We start from the raw sequence: 22,316 nt of genomic DNA, 5'->3' as shown, positions 1-22,316 counted from the left end.
AATGTGCTCCATGACATACCAATATATGAGCTTTGTATGTAAACATTTCTTCTCTCTTCTTTGTAATAAGCAGCAGTTTGTCAAAGAGGAACAAAGTGCGCTCATTTTTGGCTCGTTGAATGCGGAATGTTCCTTCTAAAACCAGCTCCCCATAGCTAGTGAGATCTGGCCCTTTCCAGTTAGTGAGTAAACTTTGTATCTCCTGAAACAGAGAAAACAATGCACCTTCTGAACAGTATTTTATTAAATGAGTTTTACATTCAAAGTACGATCTACTGAGGACATTAGGACATGTTCTATTTCAACTATAGCTGAGTGAAATTTTTTGACAAAACACTTTTCTGTGAAAAATGAAAATGTACTGACACTAAAACATTTAGCAAATTCATGTTGACTTTGCTTTATTATTTTGGTAAAAAACCTAAGAAAATTCTGAAACTTTTATTTTCAAAATGAAATAGTTTGAATTTTCAGTTCAAAGCAATTTTTAATTTCAAAATTATCTTTAATTTTAATAAAAAACATTTTAAATTGTCAAAATTGAAATGAAATGGTTCAATTTTAACATAACAATGCATTTTGTTCAATCCAAAACTTACTTTATTTTATTTTTCTGTTCAATGAAAATTCATTTTCAGTTCAATCCAAAACAATTTTTGCCTCAATTTTTCAGAATTACCAGCAAACTGAAAAATCTGTTATTAGTTCAGTTCTATTGACAACCTATGTTTAACAATGTAAAATCCCCACGTGACGGCTGTTTAAGGGCCTATGTGAAAAGAGTTAGGGGTCTTCATGGTGGATGATAGGTGTCCACGTTACAAAAACTACCATCACAATTAGTTGAATGGGCACCCTGGTTGCCATTCACAGCAGAGATGACAAGGACTGAAGTGCACGGAGATTGAATTTTGGCAATGTTGCTACCTTGCAGTACCATTACCTGTCCTGTGAAGAACTATAAAACTTCAGTTGCTAGGACTGTTAATCTAGCACTTCTCACCAGCACTAAAAATCACTAACTCTTTTTAGTTGCCCAATTTTGGTCCAATGTTTCTTAATATTCTTTCTCCATGTGATTCTTGTTATTGGTGATTGGCCTAGCAGGGGTTAGATGTAGGCAACCTGGAGAATAAAAAAATAATTTACAAATATGGACTCCAGCTTGCGCTGCTCCCCAACCCAGTCTGAAATGGTCCAGATTTGGTGATCTTCTGGGAAGGCTGCAAAAGACATCTGTTTGACTGGGTTTGGGGAGAAAGCTGAGGGCATGCTTTCTAGATGATAGAAGGGGAGATGACTGGCTGAGTTTCTATTGAATTGATCATTCAACGTGGCCGAGATGTATTTGTGTTGCTAATGGTACGTTCGGGTGACAACATAGTTATTATTTAAATAAAAATAATTAATACATACAAATAAACATAGGTTAGCACAGTGATAGCCTTAAGAAAATGAAGCTCTACACTATTGCGCTCTTCTTTCCTTGTTTCTTCTAGTTCCTTGTTCTCCAACTCCATTGGCATAACTTCTATAAGCATGACATCTAACATGTCAGGTGCTAGTAACCCAGGATTAGACCCCACCAACACTAAGACATTTTCAAAAAATTTCCAACCAAAGCTAGCACTGCTTTAACTCTGGTGGTGATAGCAATGTGGGGGAAAATGTCCCTATTACAGATATGACCCTATAGAATTATATTTCTAAGATAGCACGATTCTGTGGCCTGCGTTGTGCAGGAGGTCAGACTAGATGATCATAACGGTCCCTTCTGACCTTAATATCTATGTATCTATGAGCTTCTTTCAAATAGCACAGTGATTGCTGTACATCTGACAATACATTGAAGCAACATTTCTGGAATATACACAAGACTGTGATTAAAAAACACAATGAATGGAAAAGTTCCAATTTTATCACTTCTCTTTTGTAACTTGTACATCAGTTAAAGTGTACCCCAGAGATCAATTTATCCACTTTGGAAGAGAATTCATGCAGAAATGCAGCCATAGTAGCTGCAGAATTACAGACACTTCATTACATGATAGTACATAGAAGAGACATCAGTACCCATGTAGAACACAGAAATTACGGTTAGAATGACAAACTGAGACGAAAGGTTTTCTCCACTACACATTTACCAGCTCAGACTGTAAATTATTAAACTAAGTTTTCCACAGCATCTAACCAACTTTATTGCCAAGTATTTCAGATATCAATATCCATATTTATGTCAGTGACTTAGGAAAGGTTACATGGACTCAGGGAAGACATTTTAAAATGAATGATCTTTTCTTCATTTATTTATATTCCCCAATTAACATACAAATATGGGATTTAGTGAGCGCCATCTCTGCTCAGAAATACAAGAAACAAAGAATAACTTATAGATCACTTGAATGGGAGATGTCTCCTTCCCCATACCCCTGCTGGTTTCCTTAATACAATAGAAAGTGTATGCGACCCTTTGTGAGAAGGTCTGGAATTAGTGAAACTTTTAGAGGGAATGATGGTTCTTCAAACAAAGTCTGCACAAGAAAATCTACTATAAACTACGGTGACTACCTAGGGTCACTCCCTTTTCAATAAATGCTTCATTGCAGAGTAGCTGGATTTTTTTTTTTATAAGGCATATTGCTGGCTCTGACCACTTCTCTGTATATTTTACACAGCAACTCATAGGCACATACAGCCACACTTCAATAGCTAAGAGGAAGAGACAAAATAAGCAGTAAGATGAGAAATGTCTCAAACCAAACAAAATTAAAAAGGACAAAAGTCTGAAATAGGGAACTACAGGAGTTCTCAACAAAAATATGCCCTGTGGTTAAATAGTAGTGGTGTACAATGGAAGCGTCAGGACGACAGAAAAGTTATCTGTAATTCTGCAAACAAATATTTCACAGGATGCTGCATGTAAGAGATAGTTCATTCTGAGGTTCTTCTGTAGCACCTATGACCAACATTTCTGAGTTCCAACAGACACACTCACAATATTCAACTGGAGTCTAGATATAGCAAATTAAACAAATTTGGAACAAATTAAAACAGAGTAATAGAAAATGCTGATGGCGTATGTATAGAAATATGTATGTAGAAGTAGGTATGTAATAGAAAATGCTGATGGCGTATGTATCAACAGCAAAAGCAAGTCACATAGACAAGAGAAAAAGTTGCCAATAGCCCATGAAATCTCTTTGTGAACTCACCTGTAGCCTGATAGCATGTTCATGTTTCCTCTTCATGTCATTAATATGCCATGCCACTCTCTGCATTGTATCTATGGCATCTAGCACCACATCATAACCCTCAGTGTCCTTATCCAGGTGGTTTTCTATTTCCTAATGAAGAAGCCAATAAGGAGCCAGTTATTTTCAGCCTGACTTTTCAAATCAGATGTAAGGTTGACAAGGCCTTTATTGTCTTGGCATCAAAATCCCTGAATCCAGTATTGCTTCCTCTGATATTAGTGTGTTATTGTCACCAATTTGGGCTAGGCACAGTTGGCAAGGCAAAGCCTTACAGCCTGTAGTACCACTGCTGATGCAAATGCACACACGAGCAGAATGAGATTTGAGCCACCAACACAGTATGTGTTAATATATACATACGTACACACACACACAAGTGATCATTCACCCCTAATTGGGCAGGACAGTCCCAAAATGTACATTTCAAGTCCCAGTCCTGGGCTGATTGACTCCGGAACAGCATTTGTCCCAGATTCCCTGAGCACTGCTCTGTGCCTGCCCAAGACTCAAGGTGGGAAAGTGTGTGTGTGTGTGTGTGGGGGGGTGGCCACCAGTAGTGTTACCACCTTTGAAATGCAAAAAAAATGCTCCCCACCCACCCACCTGGTAAGCTCACCGCAACTCCAATCCCCAACCATAAGGCAACCCACTTCAACATCCACTTATAGTATCTAGAGAGAGAACACATATAGATAAGACTGATAACATTGTGATGTGCTTCCATAGGGGCGGGCAGACAGCTGCTGTTATTTTCAGCAGTTCTGATCTGCTATCACTTAAACTGTGGAAGTGGGAACTCTGCAGCGTCTTTAGCTGGAATTTAACATTAGATATTCCAGTGTAGTGTGCTAATAACGCAAATCTTTAGACTCACATAAAAAAACCTGGCAGATTAAATTATTTTTCTGGCAACTGGCAAATTCATAAAAAAAAAAACAACCACCCAGGGTGGTCAAATACTGGGCCAGATGGTAACCCTTGGTGCCAACCTCTTCCCGGTGGGGAGGCATGGGGGCAGGGGAAGAAGGGAGCCTCCCCCGTCACCATGGGGCCCTGCCCCCTACTCCTCCTCTTCCTCCCAAGGCCCTGCCCCTAGCTAGGCCAGAAGTCAGAACCAGGCAGTAGTAAGATCTGCCCAGGGAGCCCCAGACCCTCCACCTGCCCCAGGGGAAAGGGGGAAGAAGGAGGACACGGGCTGCTCTTGGACACCCCAGTCCCCCACCCAGGGCAGGTGGAGGGTCTGGGGCTCCCCTACGCGGTTCTTACCATAGCCTGGCTCCATCTCCATCTCCTGGCCTACGCAGGGGCAGGGCCTCAGGGTGAAGAGGAGCAGCAGGAGGCAAAGCCACAAGGAGGGGCAGGACTCCTGCAGGTGTCCCATTTTTGCATTTTGAAAAACCTTACCACCGATCCCCATACTGCCCCTTTCTAGGCCAATGCTCATTTGATTTCTGAAAACAAATGGGTGTATGTACCCTGCCTACAGAAACTTGATTACATACAGCATTAGTCTGGGGTGGGGCAGAAGGGATTCACCAGATACTTTAAAATCTCTCTGTCTTTACTTTTAATTAATTAATATGATCTTGTAACAGAAACATATGTGGAAAATGTTAACCAAGCAGGAATTTCTGAGAATGTTCTGAATTCAGTCCAGTGGCTATAGCAATGATTCCTGCTTCCCCAATCATTACTCCTCACAAAAATACAAATAAATCATGTTTATAAGTATTTATCTTCCCTTCTAACCGCCCCCAGCATTTAGACATGGAGAAAAAGAACTTCTTCATCTGAAAGAAATTTTTGCACAAAATTGCTTACTCCTGACAGCAAGACACTCCCAAGCAAGACTGGAATTACAGACCGGAAAAAATCTAATTATTTGGATGCATTAACCTATTCAGTGTGTCTAAAACAATTACCATACGCTCCTCACTCAAAATGTATTTATGTATTGTCAAGAGATTAGAGACAGAAAATGCTTCCACATGTAAAAAGTTGATCAACAAAAGAATACATATCTTTCAAAAATCTAGAACCTCCCAGTGTAGTAATACTGCAGGGAGGTGGAGGCACAGCAGTGCTAGGTAGAGATGTTTTTGTGTGGGCACTTACATGCAAAAGCAGGTGGTACTTTAAGATTCGTTGGACAGGTTTTAAAAGATATGATCCCAAAGGCAGAGAGTGTTGTAAAGCTTCTTGCCGTTCTCTGAAGAACTTGGCCAGTGTCTTGTTCCTCATGCATTCTGTTAGCACAGCCACCGATCTGAAAACATATAATAAATCTCCTTAAAGATATGCTGTTTCTGTATCTATGTACCCTTCCTTCCCCCTACTAGGAATATAAAACTCCTGCCAATCATGAAATTCCTGTATTAGTTTTGAGCCCAATCCTACTTTCCTTTCATATGCAGAACTCTTTTTGGAATTTACATTGCAGAATAAGGTCCTGATTTTATTAGTAGTAGAGGCTGATGGGGATTTATAAAATAATAATAATAATAATCCCTTAGGATAAGTACTTTTCACTTTTTGTATCATCATGAGTTGAAAGAAAAAAAAGTAAATAACCACCTTTGTGTATATGAAAAAATATTTTTGCTTGTATTTTAAGTGTATTCTTTACTTATACACCTTCCAAAAAGGGACAACACAGGAAGAAAAGGCAAAAAAGGGAACAAAATATTCCTACCTTGGATAATTGGTGCAGTACTGTGTATATATGTGAAAATCTTCACTCTATGTGTAGGGAGGAAAGATTATTGAATAATCAGATTTTATCAAAACTATCTACAAACAGAAGGATCAATGCACATTTTTCATTTGACAATGTAAATTCAACCATATTGTTGCCACTTATTACACTAATATTATCCCCGCCTTACAAAGTGTTTAAGGTTGTTCCTTGGCTACTCCTTTTTGCCCAAATCCTAACTGGATGCCTGTTTTCACATCACTCCACATCCTTGGAACAACCTCCCATGAAACATCTGCCAATCTTCCTTTCCCAGTCTTCCAAAAACTCTAAATTCAGCTATTGTACAAGCCTTGGAGTGAAAAGAAACAAATGACACTCTCTTCTCTGTTTACTGTTCTTTATTTACTGACTTGCATGTTAAGGGTCCTATCCCATGAAGTGCTGAATTCCTTCTGTAGGCATGTGGACTGTCCTCAACTCCCAGTCAAGGCATCTAGCACCTTGCAGGATCAGATTCAAACTCTTTGGGTATAGGGAACCTTATTGGTTTGGCATGTAAATATACCACACACATAACAGTGCTATATAAATAACAGAAGTACTTGTGGCACCTTAGAGACTAACAAATTTATTTGAGCATAAGCTTTTGTGGGCTACAGCCTACTTCATCAGATGCATAGAATGGAACATATAGTAAGAAGATATATATACATACAGAGAACATGATACTGGACTAGATGGACCATTGGTCTGACCCAGAATGGTCATTCTTAGGTTCTTAAGCAATTAACTTCTGAATTTCCTGACTAATGAATCTTTTATCTTGACCTTGACATCTTTGTCACTACCTTAAAATTATTTTGCTGGCTTTATATTTTTTAAATTTATTTATTTTTCTTTACATAAAAATGCATGCATGTGTGCACCTGTAGAGTTAAGGACATGTTGAGTATGCAGTTTTCAGACTGTCGTAAGTAATTTCACATTTGAGCAGAGACTAAGCATGGAAAATATTAGCCACAAAGGTGGGTGTTTCAGAAAATTGTGTGTGTATGAAAACAGGAAGTTACCATTGAAGCTGTTTTCTAACTAACTTTAGTGGGGTTACCTGGCACCCATTGAAAAATGCAATTTCATAATAGCTTTTTGTATCAATTGGGTTCTAGGTGCCAGAACCTGGTTTCCCTTGCATTCCTGCTTGCTCCAAAACTTCCCCCCTACTCATCATCACTTTATTTTGCATGGGACCTTAAAAACAACATTTTTTTTGCATTTTGATGTGATGTATGACTGTCACCCTCTATCCCATGTTATTGGTGTGCAATTTATGCAGTGTTTTGGTATCCTGAGGATGAAAAAAAAAGTGTTGGGTACCTATAAAATATTTTTGAAGCAATCACTCTCCCCATCCTTGTGATTACAGGACTTAACCCTTGAATAGTAAACAAGACACCCAGATTCCACTGCAGATATCTTCATAAGCTGTTCTGACACAATGCAACACAATCACCATGCCCCGGGAGTGGTTCTTTTTGAGCAGTTATAGCTTATTAAAGCAAAAACCAAATATCTGTGCTGAAAGAAAGTCACAATTGTAATATTTGGAGTCCTAAGAACAGCGTCACTTCAGCACAAGGCTCTCAGGGGATAAATGGGTTTTAGAATGGTCATTGGACAGAACGAGCACACTCAGTTGCCTGTCTTCCCAGCCACACTTCCTTCAGTTACTTCTCTCTTCCCCTCTCACCTTTTCCAGTCTCTTCACTAGCGTGTGCCACCTTTACTCCCACTGAGTAGTATGTTACTTCACAAGTAGCCCCAATGAATCCATTGGAGCTATTTGCAAATTTAGGGACTACTCACCACGATAGAAGGGTGGTGCATTTTGGTCCTATATGTGGAGTCAATTTTGGGGACAGCTCAGTAATTATTTCAGCTTTTATCAGTTGATTTTAATGTCTTTTTTAAAAAAATCCTAATTCCAGGCCAAATTTCTCCAGGGGAATATAGTTCTCACAGGACTCATTTGTTCACTAATGTGCTATGATCTGGTATTTCCTTCTAAATACCCCACATCTCCGTTACTGATTTTTGGTTTGGTCTTGACAGAGATATAGTTCAATAATTTATTTTAGTCTTTCATGCTTGGACTAATTTTGCTGTTACTGCTAGTTTTCATGGTGGTTTACATATGCCCTGTATCCACACCCAGAGACAATGAGCTTGTGTCATAACCTATTAACGTACATGCTTGGAATTAACAGCTAAGGGTAAAAACCATCTCAGTTAAAAACTAGGAATCAACCCAACCTCAGCCTGTAGCAGACATTACACTGAATAGTTGCTTAAGAAAATTATAATCAATCTAGCTATCACTCTCATTAAGTCAGGAGTGCTATAAAGATAATAAATATGATGAAATTCAGTATCAATTAAAGACAGACAACTACAATACAAAAAATATCAAATGCAAGTAGGAAAAGGCAAAATATAACAAGAAATCCTACAATATTATAAGTACAGTATATTCCCATGGCCACTTAATCATAACATACAATTTATAAACATCACCACATGACTTATGTACAGCACATAACATTTTCTGGGACCAGTAATTCATAATGCTTCTCTTCTGTTCAACTGAGAAGAAGGGCTTTAAACTAGGACATGAGGGGAAGACGTTTGAGAGAGATTTGTGGAAACTTCATGCCTCCCTTCAATAAACAGGAGCAGGAAAATCAGCTAAATTAAAATATAGTAAGGGATAATGGAACACCACAAGGTAGAAAACTGGGTGAAATCTGAAGGAAATGACTGCAATACTTGTATACGAATGCAAGGAGTCTGGGCAATAAAATGGAGGAACTGGAACTATTGGTGCAGAAGGTCAAACCAGCTATCATAGGGATTACAGGAACATGGTGGAATAGCACACTCATGCGTCCAACACAGATAGTGAAGAGTATGTGCTATTTACTAGACATGAGAATAAAGGTAAAGATGGTGGGATAGTTTTATACATCAATGAAGCAATACATTGTAAAGAAATATGAAGTGATAGAATGGACAAAACAGAATCTGTTTGGGTCAAAAACACTCTGGGGAAGGACTGTAAAAGATGTCCTTTGGGATAGTGTTAGGGGTCTGCTATAGACTCCCAGTGTCAGACTGGTATGGATAGTGATCTCTCTAATATTATTAGAGAGATAAATACTTTTGGGATGTGTGCAATAATGAGAGACTAACTTCCCAGATATAGATTAGAGAATAAATACCACTAACGTTGGTATGGCCCAGTTGTTCCTGGATGTGATAGATGACAGTTTTCTTTTATCAAATCATCACTGAATCAACAAGAGGTGGATGCAATTTTAAACTAGTAAGTAGTGAGAACTTTATGGAAGAGCTGGTTATAAGAAATCTCCTTGGATCGAGTGATCATGAGTTGATTCAGTTTAAATTAAATGGAAGGATAATGAAAACCAGTGTTATGCAGCTGTGAAAAAGGCAAATGCAATCCTAGAATGTATTAGGTGAGGCATTTCCAACAGAGACAGAGGAAGTGTTAATGCTATTATACAAATAATTGGTAGGACCTCATGTGGAAAACTGTGTACAGTTCTGGTTACCCATATTCAAGAAAGATGAATTTAAACTGGAACAGGTGCAGAGAAGGGATACTAGGATGATCAGGGGAATGGAGGGCCTGTCTTATGAGAGGAGGCTGGAAGAGCTTGGCTTGTTTAGTTTAGCAGAAAGAAAAAAAAGCTGAGAGGGGATATGATTGCTTTCTATAAATACATTAGGAAGGTAAATAACAGGGAGATTGAAGGTGGTGGGGGGGGGGGGGGCAGAGCTCAACAGCCCTCAGGCTCGCTTCTAGTTTATAAACTTCCTAAAGCTCATGCTGCAGGGTTTCAGCCAGCCACCAGCAGGGCTCAGGAAGGGATTCCGTTCTCTCTCCCCAGCCAGTGTATTCTGGGAGGGTGGGTTTTTAATCTCCTTCCTTTGAAGCATCAGATATGGCCATAACTGAAAATGGGACACTGGGTGGGGTGGGTCAGGGTTCTGAGGTGGAATTCTCTCTCTCAGAAGCCGAGCTGGCTGGTGCTTGCTCACATGCTGACTGTCTAACTGATCGCCCTGTGTGGGGTTGAGAAGGAATTTTCCCCCAGGTCAGATTGGCAGTGACCTTGGAGTTTTTTCGCCTTCCTCTGCAGTGTGTGGGTCCGGGTCACTTGCCAGGATTATCTGGGTAAATCTGATTTAACCATTTCCCTTCCATTGCCATAGCCTGGAGCAACGGTGCATCTCAACCTCTCCTATTCTCTGCCTGTGGCACATACTAGCTTAGTCTCTTGCGGGGGTCTTATTTAGTTTGATCTCATTTCAGTTGTTGGGTTTATTGTGCAGGTGCTGGGTGGCCTGTGAAATACAGGTGGTCAGACTCTTCTGACCTTAAACTATGTATGACTTCATTTGACTGCCCTGCTTTTCAAACTTCATGAAAAAGGATAGGTTGTAAACTTTTAATAGAAAACATTCATTGTTAAATAAAAAAACTCTATCTAGCTTAGAGTTTTACACTGCTGCCCATCAATGTAATATCTGAGGATCTTTCTTGTAAAATCAGTAGCAACAGAGAAGTCTTCTTCATAGAATCTCTGGCACATCTCCCTTTTCAGGCTAAAATTCTGCTTTGGGCAGATAGGGTTGTCTGTTTTTTAAATAATAATAAATTTTAGTCTCGTTATAAGGAAGGACAAACCTATATATTTAAAATAAAAATAAATTTTAAATAAATTAATGACAAAATAAAAATTATCTGCTTATCTAGCGAGATACCACAGAAAATTCTTACACATTCAACATTTTAAAGTCTTTTTAAAAATAGTGGCATGTACACTGTTGCCCTCTGAATTGGGCCAGACTGTACACTTTATACTCAAGGTACCTTTGGATTCACAAATGCATTTCATCACAACTAGGGCAGTATCATAACTGCATTAGATTTTAATAAGCTAGGTAAGCAGAAAGGCCAGTAGATAGTGAACCATGAACATTTTATCTACAGTATGGTATAATTTAGACTCATTCAAAGCTATAAATCTATCAGTCAACATCATATATTTTCCTAAATCAGTTGCAGAATTCCTTTGATGTTTGCAAGAGCTAAACATATGGATGGAGGTCAGACTATGGGCATAAATCTGCAATTTATAGTATGCAACAATCCCAAATTCTTAGAAACATTAACATCTTGTAGTATTAAAAGCAAAGCAACCATACTATATAAACTTTCCTAGATTTTACTTATCTATTTTTAGACATGAATGTGCCTTTCAACAAGGCTCATAGCACACTACAAAATTTAGTGAAAAATAAAATCTACCTCACTTCAGAGCTAAAGAAAGAGAACATGACCTATGAATAATCAAATCAAATTCCCCTATATTATGACCTGGTACTCATCCTCCCTCTCGCCCCCCATTTCCCCTTGCAAGAAGTCCCTGAGAGATCAGACGGCTTTGCACTGCACTTCTGAAGTCAAAATAATCAAACTCCCTGGACCAGCTTGGGATGAAAATCGCAGAGTTGAATGTTCCTCCACTAAGACTGCTTGGGTACCTGTCTCTCTACATTTACAGTAAAGACCTGTTAGCTCAAATGCCTCAGCTGATATCATCTGCTTTATAACAGATTCTAGGGAGAGGGTTGTACTACCAAGGTATGTCTTCATGACAGAGTTAGTCTGAGTTAGCCTAGCTCAGGTGGAACATTCCCACTGCAAAGTGCTACTCGTACCAGACCCATCTAACTGGGATGTATTTCTAGTGCAGTATCCCATGGTTCTTAGCAGTGCATTAAACTGGGCTGCTCTAGTCATTTGCCAGGTGCTCAGTCTCTCTAACCTAGCAGGGAGCTGCTGTCCATGCCAGTGACACGAGAACAATACTTTATGTAAATAACTTCCAAGGAAAGTTACTCATTACTAAAACAGACTGTTCTGAAGGTGAAAGCAAACAGAATTTGGTAGCAAGAACTTTTAATGAGAATCTCCCTAAGGAATTCAGTCTGCAAACCACAGCGATTCATAGAGCACCTGAGTGACTTTTCTGCCTCTGTTTCTTTTCTGCCCACTAAACAAAAATGTCATTTGGGATACATTTCCCCAAATGATGGGTCTTACTGATAGACAAGGTGAGTGAGGTGATATCTTTTATTATATTAACTTCTGTTGGTGAGAAAGACAAGCTTTTCAACTACCACGGAGCTCTTCTTCAGATCTTACTGGTGTCACGCCACAGCTTTACCAGAAGGGGATGCCAGGTTTTGGCCAAGTGGCAGCATGGCAGAGGGATTTCTTGGACAGTATCTATGTGCAAATGTTGTGAAAGTGAAGCAAAAATGGAGCAGACAAACGTGGGGTTAAAATGCAGTACAAATGAAGGGAGCAGTTAGACAAGAAAATACAGCCCATATAGAACTGTGGGATAGGACTGGAGGACTAACTGCACCCAGGTTTGATTAGCCTGTGTTCTTGCTGCAAAACAAGTAGGTTGCCAGCCCAGGCTGAAGTGAAACCCAAGTTAAATCATGTACCCTGAGCCATGCCTGTTAGCTTGGCTTAAAGCACCCTCAAGGTCGGGTTAGATGTTTTTCTGTGTGGATGGAAGGGAGGCACCCGGGCTACAGCCCAGGCTAACTTTGCAGTGAAGACATAACCACCCCACACACTGCCTCCCCACCACAACCCAGAGCCCAAACCTCAGAAACTAAAGTTAACACTTTGCATTGCACACAGAAATAGTTAGGAAGCCAGCAAAGTGGTGAAATAATGTGTTTCTCTGAATATTTTAAACCAGAGGAATCCCACTACTGGGGAACCTACACAGCGGCTAACTAACTGGACTATATCCCTTACAGAGTTCTGAAACCCAATTGTGTGGAAGCTAAGATGAACACTGGCCTATGCAACAGCAGGAAAAGGTCTGACCAAGCCAAAGTTGTTATATTGACCTCTGCAATCACCAAATTGGATTTAAAGTGTGGCATGACAGGGACAGGCCAGATGGCTACAGAAGAGTGATTTTTTTTCAAGTCAGGTTTGAGGCTTTATTGCCAAACTAAGGCAAGTGACTTTCCAAGACATAAGAACTCATATGCAAGCTTACATAATCTAAGTTTAAAGATACTGTTTAAAGCTACAGCCCATAGAATGTCTTAATTTTAAATACACATTTCCTGCTAAGTATTGTATAGAACACCCGATACATGCGGTATGGGGGGGAGAGGGGGAGAAGCATACAGAAACTTAAACATTGTTTTTTTTCTTTTAAAAACAGAAACCAATTTGCTTACTGAAACATTCCTCTGGATACACAAATATTACATATATATATGCCTCAAAAACAGTCAAAATAATATTTTACTGAAAAGATCTCAATTCCAACAAAACTACATTTTTTTCATTGGCTGCACTCAGGACTGTTAGTAAAGACGCAAGTACGAAATAAAAGTCAGTAGTACCTTGCCACAGTGTCCAGTTCAAACAACAGTTGGCTAACAGACATCTGTTGAGCACCTCCACTGGAGAAGGCAGATATATCAGTCCCAGATTAAGGAGATCCCTTTTCCCTGGATAAGGTGACAGGGACTGTTTTTTTTGTTTTGTTTTTTTAGAAACAGAAAAGAATTTTATTGTGTAACACTTGCAAAGAGTTACCAAGAAAACAAAACAAACTATGCAACAAAACAACGCAAACAGAAGGTATAACACAGCACCTTTCAGGAGGGAGAAGTGTTCAGGCTAGCCTGGGACCAGAGCGGGAGGGCTTCATCGACACTCGTGGTCTTCCACCCCCTCGAGTTACCTAGTGCCGCGCCCAGTGTCACCGATCCTCCCTCTCCTGAGAATGCCCGGTAAGATGGGCACGGCTGCGGGGTGGGTGGTTTGGGGGGGGGTAGACACCCATGTATTAGTGGACCCCTCCTAGATGACAGGAATGATGGTATCCACAGCGGCAACGGCTGGGGCTGGCGTCTCTCGCTCTTCCCCTCAATCAAAGGGTCAGACGGAGGGAACCGGACAGGGTCACCGAGCAGAGAACCCCGGACAGCGCCCACCGCTCCTCGAAAGCGTCAAGGGAGTCGGTGGACGCCGCCCAGAGGAAATCCGCCCGGATACGTGAATGTACTGAGGATCGGAAGAAGGCCCCACAATCGCAGGACGTTTCATGGGCCAACCTCCTCTCTCTGGTTTTATAAATCGCTGTTTTAGCCAAGGCTAGGAGGAGGTTGACCAGAAGATCCCGCGACTTTGTGGGGCCACGGATGGGAAGTGTATAGATAAAAAGGTGAGGGGAGAAATGAAGCCAGAAGCATAATAGAATATTTGTGAGGAGCCGGAAAAGGGGCTGCAATCTGGCACACTCTAAATATACGTGCGCCAGGGTTTCCCTCACATTACAAAAAGGGCAAGTGTCCGGGATGGGGGTAAACCATGTCAGAAACACGCCCGTGCTCACAGCTCCGTGAAGGAGCCGCCAACTGATGTCCCCGACGGGCCTCGGGACCAAGGTGGAATACAGGCTGGCCCACCGAGGTTGCTCACCCTCCAAAGGTGGCAGGAGGTCCCGCCACTTTGTATCGGGGCGGGACACCAGGGTGTGGGCATGAAGGGTGTGAAGCGTGAGTGTATATAAATATTTCCGTGGTGCAATTTGAAAACTAACCGGCTGCAGTTCGTGCAGCCGGCTTGCAGTGAAAGGATGAGGGATTTGTTGAGATCTACGGGGTAGGGGCCCGATGGAAAGGTCTGGTGGGCCTGGAGTGAAGGATGGGCGGGGTGCGCCCTCGCACAAGGCTCGGCTAACATAAGCCTGAGCAGCGGGGGTCAAGGCGGCCTTCACCTCCCGAAGTACGCGCCGGGGGGTACGGGGGCTGGAGAGCCCCATGCGCAGAGCGAGCGTCAGGGGATCCAGCCAGTCTCTCCGGTCGTAGTCCAGGAGGTCTCCGACCCTCGTGACTTCCGCCAGGACCAACCTCTGGCGCTCCGAGCGGGACTCCGCCAACTGCGCACGAAGCTGGGGGTTGTGTAGCAGGGGCTCCGTGAGGAGGTCTGCTCCCACGGTGGCCGCCACGGACCTGGTTGTTAGAAACAGTTTCCAGGTCCAGAGGAGGTCCTGGTAGAAGACCGGCAGCCTGGAGAGGTCTCGCGGAAAACCCCTCGGAGAAAGATAAAAGAGCTGCCGGTCCTATCGAAGCCCTTGGAAGCGGCGCAGGAAGGCGTGCGCCAGTATGCTCCAAGCCAAACTACGTGCACTATAAAAGAGCCTCTGCAGGGCCTGGAGGCGGAAAACGCGGACCTGAGTGTACAGACACTTCAGGCCCTGCCCTCCTTCCTTCAGGGGTAGATGAACTCCAACAGGGGCCCAGTGCATTCCTGACCAGAAGAACTCTAGAATCAATCTCCGGAGGTGGGTCAGGAAACCCGGGGCCGGGGCCAGGGTGTTGAGCCGGTACCAGAGCATGGACAGGACTAGTTGGTTAAGCACCAGTGCTCTCCCTCGGAGGGAGAGACATCGGAGTAGCCTCGTCCATTTCCGTATCCACTCTATCACCCCGCCCTCTAAATTTTGCCAGTTCTCCGGCGGGGAAGGGTGCATGGCGGAAAGGTAAACGCCGAGATAGAGCAGTGGACCCGCACTCCACCGGATGGTCTGAAGTGCGGGTGGGAGGGAGCCCACCTGCCGCCAGCCCCCCACCGCCAAGCCAGAGCTCTTGACCCAGTTGACTCGGGCGGAGGAGGCTGCCGAATAGATGGCCTGGCATGCCTCCACTCGCGCCATGTCGCCCGGGTCCTGGACCACGAGGAGTACGTCATTGGCGTACGCCGACAGGACCAGCCTTAGCTCCGGCTCCCACAGCACCAACCCTGTCATCCTGCGGAGGAGACAGAGGAAAGGCTCGATCGCCAGAGCGTACAACTGGCCCGAGAGGGGGCACCCCTGCCGCACTCCTCGCCCGAAGCTGACCGGTTCAGTCAGGGTCCAGTTGAGCTTAACCAAACACTCTGCGGAGGCATACAATACCTGGAGAAAACTCACAAACTGAGGTCTGAATCCAAACGCCTGCAGAGTGCTCAGGAGGTACCCATGGTCTACTCTATCGAACGCCTTCTCCTGATCAAGAGACAGGAGGGCGAACGACAGACCATCTCTCCGCCCGAGTTCCAAAAGGTCTCGGACTAGAAATAGGTTGTCAAAAATGCTGCGCCCCGGGACAGTATAGGTCTGGTCTGGGTGAATCACGTCCGCCATCACGGACCCTAGCCGCAGGGAGATTGCTTTCGCTACGATTTTGTAATCGGTGCTGAGGAGTGAGACGGGACGCCAGTTTCGTAGATCGCGGAGGTCCCCCTTCTTCAGCAGCAAAGCGAGCACCGCTCGCCTGCACGACAGAGGGAGGACCCCGCTCTGCAAGGACTCAGCCCAGACGGTGACTAGGTCTGGGCCGAGAATGTCCCAGAACGCGCGGTAAAACTCCACGGTCAGCCCGTCCATGCCCGGAGATTTATTGGTGGGCATGCAACGGAGGGCTCCCGAGAACTCGGCCAGGGTGAGAGGCAGTTCTAGTCGGTCTCGGTCGCCCATGCTGACTGTGGGGAGTTCCTCCCAGAGCATCCCGCAAGCACCAGGATCGGTCGGATCTGGGGAGAAAAGGCTTGTGTAGAAGTCACGGGCCCTCCCACACATCCCCTCCGGATCCGTGAGGGGGGTGCCGTCTTCCGCTAGAAGGCAGGTGACATGTTTCTTGGCCCCCTTCGTTTTCTCCAGGGCATAGAAGAAGCGGGAGCCGCAGTGACAGGGACTGTTCCAGAACAAGCAGGAACTTGCTGGAACCAGTTAAGGCAGGCAGGCTAATTAGGACACCTGGAGCCAATTAAGAAGAAGCTACTAGAATCAATTAGTGCAGGCTGGCTAATCAGGGCACCTGTGTTTAAAAAGGACCTCACTTCAGTTAGGGAGAGGTGTGTGAGGAGCTGGGAGTGAGAGGATGTGCTACCGGAGGACTAAGGAGTACAAGTGTTATCAGACACCGGGAGAAAGGTGGTGTTGGGAGGAGGCCATGGGGAAGTAGTCCAGGGAGCTGTAGCAGTTACAGGAGGCACTCTAGACAGCTGCAATCCACAGGGCCCTGGGCTGGAACCTGGAGTAGAGGGTGGGCCCGGGTTCCCCCCAAACCTCCCAACTCCTGATCAGACACAGGAGGAGTTGACCTGGTCTGTGGGTTCCACCAGAGGGGAGGTCTCTGGGCTGTTCCCCGGCCTACATGGTGGATCGGCAGAGACTGTGGGGGTTGTTCTTCTCTTTTTCCCCATGCTGGCCAGTGATGAGGTTATCTATGGCTGTGAATCTCTGAGGCAAGCAAATCTGCAATAAGGGCAGGACCCACCAAGGTAGAGGAGGAACTTTGTCACAACTGGTGTCAGGGGTGGGATTTGGTGTGCACAGCGCAGTGGACGAAGGAGGGTGTTTAAAAAAAAAAAAAAAAGGAGAGGGTTGTTTTGTTTTTTTTTTTAATCCACAATGGAAGACGTAGTGCAGGCACGGATACAAGCCACAGCTGCCCAGGAGGAGGTTACCCGTGTCCAGGCAGCTGCCCAACAGGAGGCAGTACGGCTGTAGCATGAGACCAATCGCTTGTTGATGGACCAGGCCACTCAAGACTGTACTATGTAGCGGGAACTGGTAAACCAAGTGAAGGCCCTTACAGAGATGAACCGTGGCCATGATGGGACGTGGATCAGACGGGCCAGCAATTGCCTGCAGGAAATGACACGGGAGGATGACATAGAGGCATACCTCCTAGCCTTTGAGAGGACAGCCCTACGGGAGGTTTGGCCTCGAGATCAGTGGTCTGGCATCCTCACCCCATTCCTGTGTGGGGAGGCCCAGAAGGCCTACTATGATCTGTTTGAAGAGGCTGCGGCAGACTACCCCCAGCTGAAAGCAGAGATCCTGGCCAGATCTGGGGTAATGACTGCAGTGCAGGCCCACCGGTATCACGAGTGGAGGTATCAGGAAAACAAAACCCCACGGTCCCAATTATATGACCTCATCCATCTTGCACAAAAGTGGTTGTGAACTGAGTCCCGGAGTCTGGAAGAAATGCTAGAGGTTCTGGTCACCAATCGATACATGAGGGGATTACCGCCAGACCTTCGCGCCTGGGTAAGCCAGAACGAACCCTCCACTTACGACAAGGTTGTCGCACTGGTAGAGAGGTGAAGGACGGTGAGGGAGCTGACCCGACCAGTTAAGGAAGAGGCACCCCGGATTAAACTAGCAGCACCAAGCCCTAGAGCTCGAAAGACTGGGCCACCAGGAGGGCCCAGGTGGAAAAAGAGAGGGGCTGAAGGCCCACCAGAGGCCACAAAGAGTCAGAGCACGGAGGGGGAAGAGGATTGTGACGTTAGACTGCCCAAACCAAGAGACTGGGAAATGCCTAGGGCCCCATACAGATATTACGCCTGCGGGGAGTGGGGACACATAGCTGCACAGTGTCCCAATGCCGAGGAGCCTATGCAGTGCAACATGGGGAACTGGGTAGACCCATGCTCCCTGATCCACCTTGTGGAGTCTCACTAACCCCACATATGTACCCCAGACCAGTGAAACTAAATGGGGTAGAGACCACGGCACTGATTGATTCGGGAAGTGCTATCACACTTATCTCTGAGAAGCTCTGTGAATTGTAGTCAGCTGCTGCAGGCTAAACGTACAGGGATAACATGTGTCCATGGGACAGTTAGTTACTACCCCATCATCCCAGTAAAAATCGAGATCCAAGGGAACACTACTGAGGTAGCAGCAGGTGTCGTCCCTAAACTCCCATACCCAGTGCTCATAGGGAGGGACTTCCCAGGATTTGGAGACTTACTCCCAGTAGGGGGATTGGAGAAAGAGGGGAACCCTGAAATTAGTGAGGCATCCACAGTAGATTGTCAACCCCCAGTCTTCTCTGAAATATCCCCGGATTTGTTCTCCACTCCCAGACAGGGTAGAAAGATGAAAAGGGAAAGAAGGGTAGCTAAGGCCTTGAGAATCCGAATACTGACCCAAAGCCAGAGGGTCGTTCTTGTAGGTAGGCAGACCCGAGCAGCTGAAAAGGAGGCCGCCCAGGAGGAAGAAGCACCCAAGTCTGACTCCCACCCTAACACCTCTGAACCAGCAGAGGCAACAGAGACTGGCCCCTTAGATGTTGGGCAGATTAGCCCCAGGAGAGGAAATTTTGGATGGGACCAAGCTGAAGACCCAAGGTACGACAACATTAGGAAGGAGGTGACTAAAATAGATGGGGTCCCCGTGGAATGGAAAACCCAGGGACCAGGACCCTACTTCATAATGAAGAAGGCTCTCTTGTACCGGGTTGCACCAGTACAGGGGCAGAAGGTACAACAGAGTCTAGTACCTCAAAAACACCAGAACACTGTATTAAATCTTGCCCACAGTCATCTTTTTTGGGGGGCATTTGGGGGTAGAGAAGACCCTGGCACGAGTCCTACGATGATTCTTCTGGCCCGGAGTACATGAACAAGTGCAGAGGTACTGTGCGTCCTGCCCACAGTGTCAGCTGCACAGTCTCCGTCCCCACTTGAGGGCACCCTTAGTACCCCTTCCCATCATAGAGCGAATAGCCATGGACCTAGTGGGACCCTTGGAGAAGACGACTCAGGGCCACCAATATATACTGGTTGTTTTGGACTATGCTACTCGCTACCCAGAAGCCGTACTCCTGTGGAACGCAGCCTCTAAAATGATAGCCAAAGAGCTGGTGGGGATCTTTACCCAAGTGGGGCTACCAAAGGAGATATTAACAGACCAAGGAACCCCACTTATGTCAAAGCTAATGAAGGACCTCTGTACGCTGCTCCATATATATACCCTGAGAACTTCAGTCTGTCATCCACAGACCGATGGGCTGGTAGAAAGGTTTAACCGAAACTTCAAGGCTATGATAAGGAAGGTGGTAAGTCGGGACGGGAAGGATTGGGACACCCTACTACCTTACCTTACGTTCGCCATCCGGGAGGTACCTCAGGCCTCAACTGGGTTTTCTCCCTTTGAGTTATTATATGGGCATCATCCCTGTGGCATACTAGATATCACCAAAGAGATCTGGGAAGAAGAACCCAATGAGGGGAGAAATATAATTGAACATGTATTGCAGATGCGAGACTGGATAGCCCAGGTCACCCCTATTGTACGGGAACATTTGGAAAAGGCGCAGGAGGCTCAGCAAACTCATTACAATCGCCAGGCAAAAGTCCGACCGTTCCAACCAGGGGATCGGGTGATGGTGTTGGTACCCATGGCAGAAAGCAAGCTTCTGGCCCAATGGCAGGGACCCATGAGGTGGCTGAACCCGTGGGGGAAGTAACCTACAAGGTGCGGCAGCCAGGGTACTGGAAACAAGAACAGATTTATCACATTAATCTCTTGAAACCTTGGCACTAGCGAGAGGCCAGTGTGGTGGCCCAAGAAGCCCCAATCCAAGGAAATAACCTACATGAGCAGATCAGGATATCCCCTGATCTGACATCGAACAGGAAGAAGCAGGTAACTGAGATGATCAGCCAGTACCAGGATGTGTTTTCAACCAAACCAGGCCGGACCACTGAAGCATATCACCACATTATCACAGACCCTGGGACAAAGGTAACTTTAAGGCCCTACCGGGTCCCAGTGGCAAAAAGGGAGGCGATCAAGGCAGAGGTGAAAAGGGTGTTGGAACTAGGAGTCACTGAAGAATCCCACAGTCAATGGTCGAGCCCGATTGTGTTGGTGCCCAAACCCGATGGCACCACTAGGTTTTGTAATGACTTTCGCCGGCTGAACGAGATATTCAAATTTGATGCATACCCCATATCCTGCATTGATGAGTTAGTTGACTGCCTGGGCAATGCCCAATTTTTGACCACCCTTGATTTAACAAAGGGATACTGGCAGATTCCCCTTGCCCGAGATGCAAAAGAAAAGATGGCAGTCTCTACACCAGAGGGTCTGTTTCAATATACTGTTCTTCCTTTTGGACTGCATGGGGCACCTGCCACCTTCCAGCGTCTTATGGACAAGCTCCTGCGGCCCCATACCAGTTATGCAGCTGCATACATGGATGACATAATTATCCATACCACTGACTGGGAAAGGTGGAAGGAATCCTGGACATCCTAAGACAGGCTGGCCTTACAGCTAATCCAGCCAAGTGTGCTATAGGGCTAGCCAAGGCTAAATGCCTTGGCTACATTGTAGGAAGGGGCATGGTAAGCCCCAACTAAACAAACTGGAGGCTATCCAAAATTGGCCCCGTCCGAATTGGAAAAAGGAAGTCCGGGCATTCCTGGGTGTGGTGGGGTACTACTGATGATTTATTCCCCATTTCGCCACCAGCGCAAGTCCCCTGACAGACCTGATAAAAGCCCATGGTCCAGACATAGTGAAGTGGACAGATGCCGCAGAGAAAGCATGCGTGGATCTACACACAGCCCTCTGCAGTAACCCTGTGCTTATAGCCCCAGATTTCAACAAAATTCATTTTACAGACAGATGCATCTGAAGTAGGATTGGGAGCTGTCCTATCACAGATGGTCGGAGATGAAGAACACCAGATCCTCTACCTCAGCAGGAGACTCCTCCCGAGAGAGCAGAAGTATGCCGTGGTTGAAAGAGTGCCTAGCTGTGAAATGGGCCATGGAAACACTATGTTATTACCATCTGTGACGACAATTTACCCTTGTGACTGACTATGCACCCTCCAGTGGATGCAGCAAAATAAAGAGAAGAACGCAAGGGTGACCAGATGGTTCTTGTCTCTACAACCTTTTCAATTCACCATACAACACCGGGCTGGAAGCCACCATGGCAATGCAGATGGTTTGCCACGGGTACACTGCCTGACGTCCCAAGTTGCCCAACCCCGTGTTGTTGAGCAGAGTGCAGGGCTATGTGACAGGGTCTGGCCAGATGGCTACAGAAGAGTGAAGAAAGGCAGACATATTAGTCCCAGATTAAGGAGATCCCTTTTCCCTGGGTAAGGTGACAGGGGCTGTTCCAGAACAAGCAGGAACTTGCTGGAACCAGATAAGGCAGGCAGGCTAATTAGGACACCTGGAGCCAATTAAGAAGAAGCTGCTAGAATCAATTGGGGCAGGCTGGCTAATCAGGGCACCTGGGTGTAAAAAGGACCTCACTTCAGTTTGGGAGAGGTGCGTGAGGAGCTGGGAGTGAGAGGACGTGCTGCTGGAGGACTGAGGAATACAAGCGTTATCAGACACCAGGAGAAAGATCCTGTGGTAAGGA

The 22,316-nt window shown here is 45.2% G+C and overlaps 1 protein-coding gene across 6 annotated transcripts in view; it reads right to left on the bottom strand.

The window, feature by feature from the left end:
* PLEKHG1 (pleckstrin homology and RhoGEF domain containing G1) overlaps positions 1–22,316 on the bottom strand; it is a 215,366-nt gene that overhangs the window by 24,154 nt on the left and 168,896 nt on the right. For all 6 annotated transcript variants that reach the window (XM_073337635.2, XM_073337636.2, XM_078852205.1 and 3 more), the window contains 4 exons: positions 5,947–5,993; positions 5,370–5,520; positions 3,213–3,344; positions 20–202 (listed from right to left, as the gene is read on the bottom strand). In XM_073337635.2, the coding sequence (XP_073193736.1) occupies positions 20–202; positions 3,213–3,344; positions 5,370–5,520; positions 5,947–5,993 (513 nt within the window). The remainder of the gene's footprint in view (positions 1–19; positions 203–3,212; positions 3,345–5,369; positions 5,521–5,946; positions 5,994–22,316) is intronic.

Source organism: Lepidochelys kempii, chromosome 3 (genome assembly GCF_965140285.1).
Source record: "Lepidochelys kempii isolate rLepKem1 chromosome 3, rLepKem1.hap1, whole genome shotgun sequence".
NCBI lineage: Eukaryota > Metazoa > Chordata > Testudines > Cheloniidae > Lepidochelys > Lepidochelys kempii.
Note: the sequence above shows the minus strand (reverse complement) of the source record. Positions and strands in the feature narration are given on the sequence as shown.